General features: G+C 36.9%; 1 protein-coding gene across 1 annotated transcript in view; it reads left to right on the top strand.

Annotated features, from left to right (window-relative positions):
- The window catches only part of PLXDC2 (plexin domain containing 2), a 357321-nt gene extending 350820 nt beyond the window's left edge, over positions 1–6501 (top strand). Inside the window, exon 13 of the mRNA XM_069458825.1 lies at positions 6261–6501. Within this exon, the coding sequence (XP_069314926.1) occupies positions 6261–6377 (117 nt within the window). The 3' untranslated portion in view covers positions 6378–6501. The remainder of the gene's footprint in view (positions 1–6260) is intronic.
- Positions 6502–16766: the final 10265 nt, after the last annotated feature.

The raw sequence follows: 16766 nt of genomic DNA on the forward strand, positions 1-16766 counted from the left end.
TATTTAGAGAATAAGTTCATAAGATTTTGGAATTTTTTGCGTTCCTCTCAGGTAGTTCAATTCATGTATCCCTTCATGTAACTGTATAAAAACAATAGATTCAAAATAAAGAATGTTAGCATTGTGCTTGTAAAGATGAAGAAACAGAACTTAAACTGCTTCAATTCTGTTATTGCAAGTGCAAATCACACTCTGAACCTTGTGGCATTGATTTATTTGGCAATATTCCTTCATGTGTCTTTTTCCCTTTTTTTCAAAAACATTCACTCACTTTTTCCCTTTTTGTATGATAATATTTTACTTATTTTTAATATCTTTTACTGGCATATTATATCTATGCAGTTCAAAACAAGGAAATTTTCTCTATCTGCATTTCTTTTATAAATTTGTCTTACAGAGGAGGCAGATGTTACAAAAAGGATCCTCTTCCAGGTGTCATATATTTTCAGTCTCCCACTGCTGTGCTTATAGGATATGACACTTGACCTCAAGGACACATTATACATAGAGCATGATGTATGTATAGAGACTACATGTCCGCAACCACATGGCCCAAATGTTTGCTAAAATGTGACAAGTGATAGTGATAACATACCAGGAAATGTCTGAAACAACACAGGAAAATGAGAAGTGACGTCTAATCTGTAGGTGGGGACCTGGAAAGTTTTCTTGGAAATAATGTGAAATGAATAGTGTTTGCATAAGCAAAGATGATGAAGTAAGAGTCCTTCCAGGCTGAAGGAATACAACAGGCAAAGGCTCAGAGTGGGATATTACGGGATATAGACAGGAAATAGAGAGGTGCAGTTTGGCAGTGGCTGGTTCTTAAACCTCACTGTACTCACTGATTCACCTGAAGAACTTTTTCAAAATACACTTGCCTGGGTCCCCTCTAGAGATTCTAAATCAGTTGGCTGAAGGTGCCCTCAACATCAGTTTTTTTTGTTTGTTTGTTTGTTTTCAAATTCCCCAGGTGATTTTATTTTTCAGTCAGCTCTGAGAAACCAGCAAACAGTGAAAGAAAACAATGTACATTAAGTATCTGAAATATATGATTGAAAGGTCTTTCTTCCCATATTAAAGAGGTTGTACTTAATTTAGCAGCCATTTACTTTGCACTTTTGGAAAAATCACATGAATAACAGGATTTTTTTTTTTTTTTTTTTTTTTTTGGTTAATCCCAATAGATAGGTGTTCTGTATATGCTTTGGGACATTTGCATCTTGGACATGTACCAACTGCAGTTATAACTAATTCTTCAGGATCATCCGTAGGACAGTTCTAGAATGAAGGCAACATACCAATGGCAAGTAGCAACAGTAGGTTAAAGAAAAGCGAACTGCAAGAAGAACCAATATACAATGAGCAGAAAATGTGTAAAAAAACACTCAGGCTTTGCTTCATGCATAAGGGATTGGAATTCTCAGCTCAGCTACCCTCTGCTTTGTCAGAAGATAGACAAATCAATTTGAGTTACTCTTTTTAAGGAAAATGTGATCTACAATTCATGAAGCAAAGAGATACACCCACAAACAAAAGTAGTTTATTGTAATTGCAAGTTTCACTGGCTAGGGCCCAAAGCCATTGTGTTTCCCTATGGACAGAGCTGCCAAATAAATACAGGACACTCAGATAAATTTAAATTTCAAATAAAAAAAACAGTCATTTTTTTAGTATAAGTATGTCCCATGAAATATAGTGTAAAAAAATGATTTGTTTACCTGAAATTCAAATTTAACTGCTGTCTTATACATCTACTTGCTAAATCTGGCAACCCAGCTAATTGTTAAGACTGAAGAAATATTCAACACAAAATAAGGGAAATAGAAAAGAACTTGTATTTTAAAGAATGAAAAAGAAAAAAACCCCAGCTCTTCCACTAGACGGTCAAACATTATCAAAGATAAATACTGAAAGGTTGACCGGCTGCGATGCCTTCAGTTCCCGGGAAGGTCTGCTGGAGACACAAGATGGAAGTTCAATATTTTTTCTTCCTCTCGATTTGGAGGATGTTTCTGTAGAGAACTTAGAAAATCGTTACCCTTGCTCTTTAAAGCATGTTGTGTGGACCAGCAGTGAGCTGGGAGCCCGATAGAAATGCAGACTCCCAGGCCTCCCCGAGACCTACTGCATTAGAATGTGCAGTTTAACAAGATCCCTTGTGATTTGTACGCATAGTCAACTTTGAGGAACACAGATTTAGTTCGACAGCTTCCAAAAACATGCTCTAAGAAAGTATAGGCTTCGTAGATTCAGGGGTCAGGGAGGACATGTAAGCACAGACAGTCCATCACAATTAAAGGAGACCCACCCTGTGTGCTCCTGTGTGGACTTCCAGATGAGATTTTATTAGAAAAAAGGATCTGTGGCTTAAAGATGAAAAAAATTACATAAATAGAAGTTTGAACAACAACAATCTAGTTCAGTTCATTTTCCAGATGAGGAAGCTAAGTAACAAAGAGGACGTGTGACATTGCCACATCCTGTGCTGGGAAGTGATCTCTCCTTCCACTTCCTCTCTGTTCGAGCAAAGCAGCACAAGATACCAGAACTTTTGAATCAACTGCTTGGCAAGTGCCATTATGTAGCACAGGTGTCTTTATCTGGGCCTTGAATTTCAAAATTAGCGCCCCCACCCCTTTTTTTTTTCATATTCATGCCAAGAATATGAAAAAGGGCCCATCCAACCCAACAAAAAGCACCGCCTGTTCTGCTCTCTGACCTGGCAGGGAAGTCTCCAGCTGCAGTTTTGTGTACACTGCTAACCGAGGGTAGCCTACAGGTTTGTTTGTGGATATTTCAGCTAATTATCTTGCCACAGACCATTGAGACAGATCTGGATGATTGTTCAATTAATAGTACTGAAGGAGTAATTAGGGAGAATTCCTGCCTGCACAGCCTGCCCCGTGCCGACCGACGTATCGCTGTGAACGTACCTTCTGAATGTGATTAATCACATAAATAATTCTCAGAAATGAAATTAGAGCTCACCCACGCATTGCACCCAGTCATGTTTCAAGGCATTACATCCTGAATCTCTGTAGTGAATTAACATTACAGTCTGGTTTGAATTCTTCAATTTGCAGTCTGCAGCCTGCTCCCTTAGCAAGTGACCCTGGGGTCTCTAACAGTTTCTATGACAATTTGAATTAGCCATTCCAAAAAGAACACAGATTTGGGAATGTTTAGGCCTCAGGAAGGAAGTACAATATATCCCGTCTCTAACATGCTTGCAAATTCGTGGCAGGGCTAGACGTGATGCCCAGGTTTCTAGACCCTTTCGTCCATGCCGTTCCCAGTCCACTGGGCAGATGGCTCATATTACAGCATTGACATTAAGGATTTTTCTATGAGCAGTAAATGTTCATTCATTCCATTAAAGTCATAGAATTGCCCCATTATTTTCTTGTATAAGGAAATCTCTGAGCAACTGCAGAGTGACATATTAATAGAAAAGCGATTTCAGTTAGGACTAATTTATATTAGAATTCCTAATTTAAATTTCGGAATTCTAAAAGGTAGGAGGCACAATGATCAGAAGAACCTCAACACGGAGGGATTTTTTTTTTTTTTAATTATAATCTTCTCCCAGCTTTAAAGTCACTTATCTGAGACATGAAAATATAAAGATCCTAAAATTTTAGAGGACTATCATTTTACAGATGAGGAGACAAAGGCCCAGAGAAATCAAGTGATTTAGTCACAATCTCATAATTGTTTTGGGATATGGGATGGCATTGCCTCTTTCATTGTGAAAGTGTTCTAGAAAGAAAGCAGAATTTTGGCAAGGTCGTTACTCTTTATTCAGCATTGTTATAGCTAAAATTGAGATGTCAAGGAATTGTAAAAAAATATAAAATAAGACCTAAAATTTAAAACCTTAGTTGCATGACATTTGTTAGCTTTCATCATAAGTTTTATTAATAAGATTATTATGGAAAAGTTCCTTTCTTTTAATCTAGTAAAAACTATTGAGGGAAGTATAAATTTTCATTTGTACCTGGATAAAAAGCAGTCTTGAATAATTTTGTGGCTGGATTACACCTACTCTATTTTGTTCAACTTTAGTAATGAAATGTTTGAGTGAGGTACGCTGACAGTTTAACCAAATTATGTGTGAGTGGTGGGGTCACTAGTGATTTTAAATCTTGTTGGGATATTTCTATGTTTTTTCCCCTACATGGAATAATAAAAAAATTGCAAAGATTATCCTTAAAGATATATAATTAATTTAGATAGTAAGTTTGTACTTCCTTAAAAAAGGAAGCTTCACTCCCAACATTTTTGTGCTTTCTACTTCAAGGACCTCTGTGATAAGCTCGTGTACATGATAAACATTATCAATAATCCTGCAATCTTTTCACCTAAGACAGAATTATTAGCTTAGTAATTCAGACTTAGCAACAGAATACTTAAGGAGTTGGTAATGTTATATTTTGAAGACTAAAATAAAACTACAACCGTGTTTCCAAATGTTGGGTGAGTTACGCAGAAACCATTGAGTTTTACGAAGTAATTTCCACAGCAGGAAAAATTAACTTTGGAAGTAGATAGGTTTAAATGGCTCTGCCATTTGCTAGCTTCACAGGTTTGTGAAAAATGGAAATGATTGAATTGTGGATATTCGATGAGATCATGCATGTGAACCACCTAGTACAAAGCATGAAATACAGTTAAGAACTTAATAAAATGTAACTTTCACAAGCATCCTCATCAACATGCTTGTCATCTGCATTCCTTTTTAATGAAAAGTCATGTATAGTACAAGGTCTTTATGTACTATAAATTAGTGCCAGGTCATAGGGCTGCACTTGCCAGCTGGACCCATAAACCAGGTGGGCCTTGGAAAGGTGAGGATTTAGGGCAAAATCTTAGTGGTGCTGCTTGACTAGGGCAGTCGTGGCTTTGGAGAAGCTCAGTTGTGAAGTCACTGAAACCAGAGCAGGGGCTACAAATAGTGGACACTGCAACATGTGGCCTTTCCCCTCCAATCAGAGGTAACCGTGAATTGTAGTACCCCCCCTGCCCCACAGGTGCTTGTACATTTCCATTGATAATGCTCTACATCCCACCACATACACGTTGATTTGCTTTGTGGCCCTCCTTAGTTTTAACCTCTTTTGGAAAATAAGAATATTCCGTTTCACTTAATGGGATTTCATCGACAAATAAATGTAAGACATTCTGACCACATCATGGTTACAGAGAGTGCATCATATTATTAGTAGGCACCAGGTAATTACATGATTCGTATTTTTCCAGAAGGCAGAACTAATACTCATTCCTACCTGATGTGAAAAAGTTCTTTAACAGCCATTAATCATGGACACTAGCATGAAATTGGCAAATCTCAAAAGATACAAAAGGCCAGTATATGAACACTGATATTTAACCTTTTCTCGCATTAAAAATTCTTTAGATAAAAATAAACTTCCTTCAATATTTATTGTCTTATTTACCCCAACATTTCAGGCACTTTGATAAATGGCATAATAGTTTCTGGTGTCACTATGGCTATGAAATACATTTTAGTGTCTTCTGCAGCTGTAACTTAATAATTCATTTCAGCATATCTATTTGTAAATCATAGAAGGTTTGTTTGATGGACATAGTGCTGGGAAGAAATGCTTTTTTTTTTTTTTTTTTTTTTTTTGGTCAATAACAACTAACCTGTATTTTAGGACTAGCATCCACTGCACACAATATTTATTTCATAGGCTGGAGATTGTCCATACCCTGTAATGATGGATTCTACTTTCAGAGTAGGACATCTTTAATTTTCAAGCAAAAAAGGTCATACATGAGAATGCTTAGCTTAGTAATTTATTTAAGACATTCAGTGATAGTTTTTTTATTAGCTTGTTTGCTGGGAAGTCTAGCACCTAGTTAGAAGCACATTTCTAGGAAATGCAGAATTTCATAGACTTAATTTTTGAATGAATTAAACAAAATGAAGTGACATCAACATTCACTTCTGGAGAAGAGAGTTTCAGTGGCTAAATATTTAAAATATTCGTTTGTTTAATACAGTTCGTTTTTGCCTAGTTCTATTTGGGCATTTTTCAGACATAAATCCACATAAGACATTACACCTTGCCTTTGAGAAATTCTCAATCCTCTCCCAGAGGCGTGTCATAGTAGAGATGCAAGTACAGGGCTTTGAGAGCTTATGAGGGGTACACTTAATTCCGACTGTGGCCATAATAAGAAAAAAAATTAATGTGTTACTTTTTTTTGTTTTTTTGCATTTTCTGTTTTAGAGACGCCCAAGCAGATGGCCTGCAATGAAGTTTCGAAGAGGTTCTGGACATCCTGCCTACGCTGAAGTTGAACCAGTTGGCGAGAAAGAAGGTTTTATTGTATCAGAGCAGTGCTAAAATTTCTAGGACAGAACAGCACCAGTACTGGTTTACAGGTGTTAAAACTAAAATTTTGCCTATACCTTTAAGACAAACAAACAAACATATACACACAAAGGAGCCCTAAGCTGCTGTGGTCTGAAGGAGACAAGATTTCTGGACAAGCCCAGCCTAAGAAGGGTAAAAGAAAAACTTAAAGCTTATACAAGATACCATTTACACTGAACATAGAATTCCCTAGTGGAATGATACCTATAGTTCACTTGGAACATCTCCTGTGGACTTATCTGAGGTATGACAAGATTATAATGCTTTTGGCTTAGGTGCAGGGTTGCAAAGGGATTGAAAAAAATAATAATAAAGCTTTAGTTCATGAGGGATCTATACCTTTGGTTCAAATGTTCTTCTCTGATGTCTCAAAGGTAACTGTTCCAAAGCCTGAACTCTTTCACTCAAAAGAGCATTCATGAATGTTTCAAGACTGCTGAGAAAAACCACTCATGCAAGAGCAAAAACAAACACGAAATAAGACATTTTCTATCTTTTCCAAACAGATGTGTGGCAAAAGGACTCTGTTTTTCTGGTCTAGATCCATCGGTATCAACAAGTTGCATTACTTTACAGGATGAATCTTTTATCTGTACAGGAGGTTCAAACTATATCTGCCTCTTCCTTGATATTGAATGCCCTTTCTATAAGCATTTGGAAATTTCAGAAATTTCCAAACTTTTAACTAACAATTAGGGAAGAGGGAGTGGCCAGTGAGGCTTTCCGTTCTCCTGCCTCAGAATAAAACATCGGATTTGTTTAAAGAAGCATTGCCTCCACTTCCCAGCTGTGAAGTCCCATGAAGCCACACTTGTTCTTGGCTGATGGAAACAAAAGGAATCAGTATGAAGAGTTCCTTAATCATTTTTGATACAAAAATGTTAAGGGATTTTTAACATTTTTTTTTTAATTTTATGCTATTTCAGTACTAAAGACCCATTTCATTGTCAATTCCTGTCTAAGAAGCCATTCAAGTCAGCATGGCGATAAAAAAAAAAAAAAAATGAAAGAACCCTGCTGAATCATCCAGTAATTTTCTTTAAAGCACATAGTAGTTACATAAATATATATATAAATATATTTTTGTTTATAACTAACACAAGGCAGGCTCTTGTGATTCTAAGAGTGCATTTTGTCATCAAGACAAAACAAATGCAAGATGCATCACTGCATTACTTCCATAGAGTTGTAAAATAATCCTTAATATTAGAATATTTTTATGTCACTTAGCAAAAGTGGTTCAATTAATTGCAGTGCCCATCATTTTCCTGCCTATTTGATCCACTTTTTCATTCATGTCAATACCCTCCCTCCCTGGCTCAATAAAGCAGGTGCAAAAAGCTCCTTGGATAGAGGTCTCAATTGCTCTGTAATCACAATCCAGATTTTGAAAATTCCCCACTAACGAAGACAGAAAAGGCATCCCTTGAGGAGGAAAATGGTTAATAATATATAGTGAGCTCCTAAAGTTTAAATTCAGGTACTGTGTGTACAATGTCATCAACACCCTGACCCATGAAAGTTTTATATTCTGTGCCAAGAAACTGTTGGTTCTTGTAAGGTACAGCATTCAACATTTGCAGATTCAGGTCTCAAGGAGCAGAGATGTCTTATAAGCAGCACTTTACTAACAGCTAAGCATCTGTGCACAATGTCTGCATTGGACGACCTCATTCCACTAGTAGAGTATCACACTTTATCATCATGGTTGTCTGACATGAACAAGTGCCCTTTTCTATTCCATATATATTGAGGGTGGTAATTTTTTCCTAACTCATTTAGTTAATAATTGCAACAAAAAAAATGAAAAGCAAGGTGACTGAAGGATGTGATGACAATCTCTGCAGTAGCTACGTTCTGTTTATATGAAATATTCCAACTTCTTCTTGTGGAGTAGGTTTGGTCGGGTAGCAATAACCAAATGACTTGCCAATGTAACTGGTGCAACTGGTATTCTACAAATACATAAGGAACACATAGACGACTTCCTTTTAGGATAAGATGATGCTTCTTTCACTAGCTTTTGTGGTATGTGGCTTCCAATAGCAATTGATTGGCAGTTATATCAATCTTGCATGTATATCCTTACACAATTCTTAATATTCTTATACCCTTCCGAGTTCATCTTCTATACCCTTCAGAGTTCATCTTCTATTTTAGATTCAAAAGATTTGATAATTCTGTAAGGAAATCATAAAACCCTCTGAATTGTTCAGTGAACCAGAGCACCAAGTAATAGGGAAAACTTTTTGAAAGTAAAGTATGAGAAATCTTCCTAACAGAACTAAGAGTTAAAGGTGATAAAAAGTTTCTGTGGTATATGAATTCTTTAAATGGTAAGGAGAAGTGTTGGCTGAATCTCTTTCTTTCATGAAGCTTTCATTCTATTTTATATTTTCGGTTTGTTCTTGGTGCCCATTTGAGCAAACGTACACATAGTTTCTGGAAATTCAGAATGGACACTGATGCTTTGGACTTTATGTATACTATGTATTAAAGAGGGTACATGTGTACGTGACTTAACATACTATAAGCATAATAGAATAACAACAACAATAAAAAATTAAGAATTGGAAAAGGACACAAACTTCTGGAGAAATCAGATAAATGGTGCTATAGAGGAATTTAGTTATTTCATCTCTATTATTTGAAAAAATAACATTAAGTGATTAAGTAAAGATATTGAAAGTCAAGAAAAATATCTTAAGTCAGCCAGATGGCACTGACTACAATGGCGGTTTGTTTATGAAGGGTTTGGACTTCAAGATATACCAACAAATAGAAAGCTAAAAATAAATGATAAAGTACAACTGACCTCCAATTATGTTTGTTTGAGATACTGAGGGCATTTGCTAATCTCTCATATGTAGCTTCTAGAGCTGTGCTGTCCAATATTATAGCCACTAGCCAAACATGGCTTTTGAAATTTAAATTAATTAAAGTTAAATAAAATTTAAAACTCTGTTCTTCGGTCATGCTGGCCACATTTCAAGTGCTCCATAGCCACACCTGTCTCATGGCTACCATATTGGACAACAAGGAACACTTCTATCATTGCAGAAAATTCTACTGGACATTGCTGTGGAGGTATTTCCTTTGAATTTCTTGTCCTTGAAGAAAAAAGAGGGGAAGGAAAGAAAGAAGGTTTGGTAGCTCTTGGGCATAGTGAAGCATTTTTTTTTTTTTTGGACCCATGAAGTAATGAAAAGAATACCAGCTGACATGGTTTTGAGTTCCCACTAGGTTGTCTTGTGGAAATCACTTCAACCTCCATGAGTCTCAATTTGCAATTTTGGAAAATAGGAATATTTTTTGTCTTGTTTTCCTAGGAAGATTATTATGCAGACTGATTAAATGTCTGTATACTCGGACTTTTAAAGCCTTACATCAGTGTAACCCATATAAAGCACATCTATCTATTGGTCCAGTACTACAAAAATTTGCATTCAAAGGAAGAATAGTTCATCGATCCAAAAAGCATTCAAAGACAATCAATTCAATACGTTTCTTGAGAAAGTGCTAAAGGACAATCCATTCAAAACACACAGCAAAATTCCTTAAATTCCTTTTTGCCCATCTTAATATTTCCTCTAATATTTGCCCTACATGACAACTGTTCCAACTATTTCTCCTCTCCTGGGCCAAAGTTGCATATGTACATCCTTCAGTCGGCTCAGTTCTTCATTACATAGAGTCACTTAGGTTCTCTAGCTTCTTCTGATTTTCCATTTTATTCTTTACAGCAATGGGAGGCCCAGGAGCTGAACCGTAAGCTCCTCTTTAGAAAACAATATCTCAAACATAAATAATTTCATATTTATTTTATCCCTATAACACCAGAGTAAGGGGCTGTGGCATTAAAATATAAAAATATGTGGAACTTAATTTTTTTTTTTTTTTTTTTTTTTTGAGACAGAGTCTCACTTTGTTGCCCAGGCTAGAGTGAGTGCCGTGGCGTCAGCCTAGCTCACAGCAACCTCAAACTCCTGGGCTCAAGCGATCCTCCTGCCTCAGCCTCCCGAGTAGCTGGGACTACAGGCATGCGCCACTATGCCCGGCTAATTTTTTTCTATATATATATTTTTAGTTGTCCATATAATTTCTTTCTATTTTTAGTAGAGATGGGGTCTCGCTCTTGCTCAGGCTGGTCTCGAACTCCTGACCTTGAGCGATCCACCAGCCTCGGCCTCCCAAAGTGCTAGGATTACAGGCGTGAGCCACCGCGCCCGGCCGGAACTTAATTTTAATTATAAAAGTTTGCAAATGTAGACTATATAAAGGAATAAAATGACTTTCGATTATTCTAATACCCAGATAATACATATTCTCAGATAAGTATAAGTTGCCAGTTTTTGGCAAAAAGAATTCTTATGTTATTTCCTCATGAAGGAGTATAAATTTGGTAATGTTCCTGGGATCTACTGCCCACTTGAGAAGAAGTTTTGCTAGAATCCATGCCTTGGTTCAAGACACTTTCATTCCATGATAAGAAACTGATATTTAAATAAAACTGAAAACTAGATCCTGTGATTATGGTTTCTTCCTCTTGGGAAACATTCTTTTGCTTGGCGTTTCTCTGGGCATTTTCCTGGTGTTTGATTACAGTGTGCTTTTGTAATTCCAAAAGATTGCTCCTGCTTTAATTTTACCAGCCCCACCCTACCTGTGGCATCAGCATTCATATACCAGAATCACAGGTCATCTAGTCTGACCTTTGCATTTTACAGATAAGAAAATTGAGGCCTAAAGAGATATACTAATCTTCCTAGTGCCAAAACTGGGCCTTGAACTTAAAATGTTTGTTCCAATTCTCGTGGCCTATACCCTTTGTCAGCAATTAAGGCCAACCAACCAGTTTAGAAAGCACAGTCCATCTCAAAACTAACTGCATTTGCTGTGTTGACTATCTACTCTGTGCTGTAATATGGAATATTGGCTCAGTCTTCCTCTGTCATGTTGCTGACTTCAGAAAGCTGCTATTATAACAACCACCAGTGATTTCCAGGTGTAGCTATTGAGGGTTCTTTATTTGGTTTTGCTCATCTCCTCTCCCCGACCTTCCCCCATCTGTGGCCATCTAAGCTAGCAGTACCATTTATCTTTGCCATTTAAAATTGTTTTGCCTTTGTTTCATTTTTTCCCAGATGTACTGAAAAACGAATACTCTTTATAGCAGGTTTTCTTACCACATATATAGTCACAATTTTTACTTGCTCTTCACCTATTTGAACATTTTTATCCTAAGGTTTTTTGAGCAACTATTTTGAGGTCTGGGGTATTACCAATTATATTCTGCTATTCCCTTTTGTCTGCAAAGCATTTTACATTTTATGGAGCACTTTGATCCATCCCCTTATTTCTTCATCATTGTTCACTCTATTCCCTTAAATATTTATTGAACACCTACTGGAACCAAGTTACTGTGCTAGATCTTGTGGTATGTTGTGATAAATATAAACAGTGAGAGGTCACGCATGTAAACTGATAATTATAACAGGATGAAATCCTCAAACCAAACTTTGCAAGGAGATAGGATCAATATTACTCTATCAACTTCCAGTTCCAATTTTCTGTTCTGTTTAAATAAGGAACTATCAAGTATTTGCCTGAAGAATTTTTCTGGACTATAATACATCATGGCACATCTCTGTTGTTTGCTCTATTTGAAAGGATCTGTTAATCTCATTTATGAGAAAAAAAGTTACTTAAAGTTGTCCCTGACCCAGGGAGACTTTCCAGCTCAGTTGCATTCTTACTGATTAGATGCAATAGTTGAAGTGTGACTTTCCAGCACCTATATTTCTATTGTGGCTTTTTGAATTATCAACATCACTGCTTTAAGATATTCAGAAGCAACAGTGTATCACAGGAGCATTTGCACTGTAGGTATGTGTGGTTTTCATGTCATTTATTAGACTATCTTAGCTTTTCACAACCTAGGCATTATTGACATTTTAGACATTCTTTGTTTCAATGGTATAGAGGGTGGCTATGTGCACTGTAGGGTATTTGGCAGCTTCTATGGCTTCTGCTGATGATAGCATGCACACATGTCCCCTACCTTGTGACAACTAAAGATGTTTCCAGACATCGCCAGTTTACCCCGGGGTGCAGAGGTGAGGAGAGAGATTGGCCAAAATCACCCCGACTTAAAACCACTATATTATCTAGTGAGTAAAATATATCAAGTCAAAAAAAAAAAAAAGATGTTTCTCTTTCTCTTGTCATTTAATCTTCATCCTAGGTAGGTTTTTATTTATAAGAAGTCTTCAAATCATAAACTCTTTCAATTAGAAGAAACTAAAAAAGTCACACACAGTTCAACCACAACCCAACATCATCCTTATCTATTTCTCCATTTCTCAGTTTTACAAATTTCTTTAAAGGAGATTGGAAGACTGATTATCTCTGGGAACTGGGGAATTGACTTTTTCTTGGCTAGAGATGAGGCTGTTTGGTAGTTATGCTCTGCTGCTGTAATAGCTGGCCCAGCGATCTTTGCATTCAGTATGGGGACTTGATACTGAAATCACACGTCGCTATCTCAGACTTTCCTTTGGGGAGTTTTCTTTTGAGTATGTCACACATCTACACAGCTTGTTCTTTAGTCTTTGCCTCAAAATACGCATTGAAGTTGAAGCTTGGTACATCTAATTTTAAGTATACCTGGATGAACATTCTATTTCTGCTGTCAGTTTCTGAAAATTTTCCTGTTTGCATCATCAGAACATTCAGCTATGGGTTTTATAGCAGTTGTGATGATATTAATTTTTTGTTGTCCCTCATTGGGGAAAAAAAAAAAACCCTTTGTCCTAAATAATAGAAAATTAGAAGTTTCAGAGTTGGAATGTTTAAATCTGTGAAGCCAAAGTTTGTACTCATTTGACGTGCCTTATGTCAGTTTTCCTGCAGGGTCAGTAATTTCCTACGGATAACTCTGAATTTGATCAGTTTGTACTGGTGACTATTCTGCACCAGTTGAAAAACTTTGTGACGTTGTACAAAGACAGCCCCTTAAGAATATTCCCAGAAACAGTAACAAATCCCCAACTGAAATATCACACATCCCTTATCTCTTTTGCTAAAAGACCAACCCAGACTTTGACAGCCTTCATAATTACTTACTACAAATCGCTAATACGGATACACAATTGGAAACCTTGATTCCAAAGTCTACAGCTGTGGAATATTGACAAGCACACCGGGAGAGAGGTCTCATAAGACAATCAGGGAAATCAAAAAACTTTGACCTTTTGGAGGCCCTTCACGTGTGTATAATTTTCTATTCTACCACTGCTGTATGTCAGACAACATGGTATTACTTCTTAAGGTTTTGATTCAGTTGATCTTCTAGCTTCAACTTAAACTGTAGCACATCTGCCTAGTTATCACCTGGTGTAACTTTTAAGCCATCCAATGCCCACTGCTCTCTCAATGATTACTGCAGAGAAGATGATATTTATTAAAGTAAAATCACATAATTTGGGGAACCAATTTTCTATAACAAGTTTATGGAATATATCGTCATTGGTTTCTCAATAATACATTTATTATGAATGACCAAATTATATCTAGAGGATCAAAATGCTCAAAACCTGTTACTATTCTAAGGTAATTGCCAGCTCACTGTTTACGCTGAAAGATCCAAGTTACTTTAAATCTAGGATAAAAGGCTAGAAAAAAATTAAATGCAAATCACAAGCTGGAACTCAACTATTTCCAAGACTTATTAACATTTGAAAATAACTCAAAGAATTTCTTTTTTAATGAAATACAATAAAAAAAATTGACTTGGCAGATAGTGATCTTATATTCATTTTGATTCTGGCTGAAAAATCTCAGTGACTTCTCTTCATCCCACTGGAGTTTTGATTTTTAACAGAAGTCTCTCTTTTTCCTAACATTACAAAAATATATATTCATGACCAAAGTATCACTTACTGACCATGTAGCTGTAAACCTTCTGTGCCTGTCCAAGAAATACATAGCATGAAACTAACTTTAAAGGTTTGCTGTGTGGTCAAAGTTATAAACAGAGGAATAAGTGAATGGAGATGATGTGTGGAAAAAAAGTAAAGATCCAAGTGTACTATCTAGGCAGAGTTTTCACCTTCTTCAGAGCAGTGTGCAAATAAATATTCAATAGGATCAGCACAAATTTAGGTTATTCAGACACAGGAGCACAGATTCTGCAAGTAATGCTAAGGGACACATATGTGACATACAGAAAGCCAAGGACGTGCCCACTGAGTCTTAAACGCAACCATCACCTGTACGTCTGCCATGGCATCAGTCCTGACATCATGCCAGCCCCTGCTCTAGGGAATTGGGTTATTTACAGTCAGGGAATGACCAAAAAAAGACTTTTCATTTATCTCCCTCTGACTTAAAAGGCACGATCTTGTTCTTTGCTTCTGTTTTTACCGGAGACCATGAACCAGCCAACCACACACAGGCAATAAAATAAAATAAAATAAAATAAACAGAATTTTCCTACAGAAAGGATAAGAGAGGGTACTTTCTTCTGTGGTCGCACAGATGGATCTCTGGGAAGTTTGACCATCCCAATGCCCCTACTCAAGTGCTATTGTCTAGACATTGTGGAAAAGCCTAAGAAACCATGTTAAAGGTACTTTGGACAAAAACATACTCCTGGTTATAGCAGAGAAATAAAAACTCAAATTAAGTGTCCTTCAACAGGCTACTTTGAAAATAACATCGAGCAAAATCAGAGCTTCACTTGCAAGGAAATGTTAAAATCATTTTAGAGAAATCAATGAAGTCTCTTTAGACGCAGACATTTTGTGTATCCCGTAACTCAGTCTTGGGGCCCTAGCTGGGAAGAGGGGAAGTCTTTTCATTGGTTGGTCAAAACACATCTCTCATTTGCCTGATTTGAGGCATTTGGACAGTGCCTGGGAAGTACATTATTTTCAGGGGAAAAAAGGAGACAGCCTTTTTTTACATGCCAGCTGGGATCATGGGAACTTCAAATGCCAGGAATTTACTACTGTTTCTGGTAATTCTGTTTGTAGTCATTTGAAATGTTGAAGTGTGAAAAAAGAAGTTGGGCATTTCGGGGGGAGGGGGCTCCGTCCGTATTCTATGCCAATTGCACCAGCGTGCAGAATATTTGCAATGCATTTCAAAGTGGATATAATTGTACCCTTTGTAGGAATCACAGAGCTCACTGTGGTGCTGCTTAGAGAGAACACAGAGGAAAATCTGACCCTGTAAACCCAGTCCCCTGCCAAACAAAAGGAAAGATTCTGTGCCTAAGCAGAGAACACCACCGGTTATTTCTCACTGTTTCCAAAATCCCTGTATGCAACACAAGGATGTGTCTTTCAGGTGAAGGTTAATTTTGCAGAGGTTTCCAAAACTTCATTAAAACAGGGCTTGGAAAACTGAGCATTTTGAACTGATTCCAGTTCTCTGGGCATCATTCTTATTTTCTCTGCCATGTCCATGAGACATTCCAAGGCCGCATGCTGTCATGCTAAAATAACATACACATACTTCCCGATGACCTTCTGTTGGACATACCTGAGCCTGCAAATGTAAAAAACGATTGTATCTGGATTTGCACTAATGATGTCTGCAAGCAAAAGAAATGTGACCTCTATTGGAACCTTTTGTTCAAATTCAGTAATTCAGATGCTACATACTTCTGCAAGCTTCCTGACTGTTTTCACTGTAAGACTGATTGTCTGAGTTTGAATGTATTTCCTTACAGTCCATTAATGTGCCATCTATCTTTTACCTGGGGACCATTATGATTGCAATAATTCATTAATGTTGTCTTTGCACAGCTTCTTAAACCAACTTTCTGGTTTATCTTTCAGTGTGTGGGAAATATTTTTTTTTCCTAGTAACAATTTGCTAAGAAATCCATTGTATTGACTGCCATAATGACCACAATTCAACTTCAAAGGTGTGGAAGCTGGTGGTGACCAAATGTTACCTGTGTTCTTGCTGTTGATTGCTTGTTTCAAAATTAAATCATTTTTTTTTTTTTTTTACTTTCCGTTGGACTCAACAAATTTGGGATTTTAGGAAGGGGAGAAGGGAGCTCTTTGTGTAATACTGCTGTCATATTTGACTACATATTAAAAACAATAAATGAGCATTTTGTTTTAATTTCTTAAATACCTTGTCCTTCAACATATTTCTATTTCCTTTCCTCCATTAATTTTCAAAACATCTTACCTGTTGTGGAGGAAATTCTGTGTGCAGAGTCCAGGGCCACAGGGCTAATGGCGTGATGAAAAATTCTTTTGCTTCTAAACCTGCCCTGGAGTGGGGACTGCTTCCAAACGGAGTGGCCTGTAGGAAACAGGAGGCAGGATGTCACAGAGT

This window comes from Eulemur rufifrons, chromosome 25 (genome assembly GCF_041146395.1).
Source record: "Eulemur rufifrons isolate Redbay chromosome 25, OSU_ERuf_1, whole genome shotgun sequence".
Classification (NCBI taxonomy): domain Eukaryota; kingdom Metazoa; phylum Chordata; class Mammalia; order Primates; family Lemuridae; genus Eulemur; species Eulemur rufifrons.